Source organism: Loa loa (assembly GCF_000183805.2).
Source record: "Loa loa unplaced genomic scaffold supercont3.125, whole genome shotgun sequence".
Lineage (NCBI taxonomy): Eukaryota > Metazoa > Nematoda > Chromadorea > Rhabditida > Onchocercidae > Loa > Loa loa.
Genome location: NW_018108305.1, coordinates 173,382 through 174,350, shown reverse-complemented (window position 1 = coordinate 174,350; position 969 = coordinate 173,382). Strand labels below are relative to the sequence as shown.

General features: G+C 30.0%; 1 protein-coding gene across 1 annotated transcript in view; it reads left to right on the top strand.

Annotated features, from left to right (window-relative positions):
• Nucleotides 1-236: 236 nt before the first annotated feature.
• The window catches only part of LOAG_17767 (UNC-45 protein), an 8,985-nt gene continuing 8,252 nt past the window's right edge, over nt 237-969 (top strand). The window contains exon 1 of the mRNA XM_020450427.1: nt 237-465. Coding sequence (XP_020305907.1) covers nt 252-465 — 214 coding nt within the window. The 5' untranslated portion in view covers nt 237-251. The remainder of the gene's footprint in view (nt 466-969) is intronic.

Here is a 969-nt window from a genome sequence, read left to right as displayed (position 1 = left end):
GCTTAACCATGACAGAAAGTCCGTTTCAAATGTTGTTATTGTATTACTGCTCTTATTATCCTTCCGGAAAGTACTCTTACACTTCTAACGTCATTCCTTGCCGGATCTGATCTGGTAATATAGCATTTTTTTTTGTCTTGTTATTATGTGGGATGTTTTTTCGGTGTATTTTTGCTGTTTTATTGAATGATTTAAATTTGAAGTGTTCAATTTTAATTAATTTGTAGAAATAAAAGAGAAAAAAGACGAAGATGAATACTGATAATATTCAAAGTGCTGAAGAATTAAAAGATAATGGTAATAATGCCTTTAAAAATGGTCAATTAAATGAAGCAATTAATTGTTATACGGAAGCACTAGCTTTAAATCCGGATAAAAAATTGAAGTCAATAATATATCGAAATCGAGCAATGATACGTTTACGAATGGATGATTTTGAAGGTTGTGAAATGGATGCTACTCAAGGTAATGATGAATTATGATAATATGTTGATTTTTTTCAAAAGCATTTTTAGGAAGACCTATTTTAATATTATATTTCATTGCATGACGAAATATTATGTGACAATTTTGGCATCTATTTTCCTTTTTTGGGAAAATTGAAATGTTTTTTTTTTTGTTTATAAAATTCATATACAGTTTTTTTTCGTTTTTCTTTTGTAGCATTGGAATTTGATGGTGCCGATGCTAAAGCACTTTACAGACGAGCTTTAGCACGTGAAAAGATGGAAAATTATAGTGGGGCAATTGTAGATGCTCGAAATGCGTTGAAATTGGAACCTAAAAATAGGCAGTTATTTTATTTAATTCTTGAATACTGTAGAAACGGTGACACTTTCTCTGGTACAAGGAGATTATACTCGGAACAAGACAGCTTTTCTACATTAATCAATGTTAAACTTTTCGTCTCCGTCAAAATATGCTCATTCCTTTTGTATCATTTTAAATGACCCACAAAGCATATTTCTT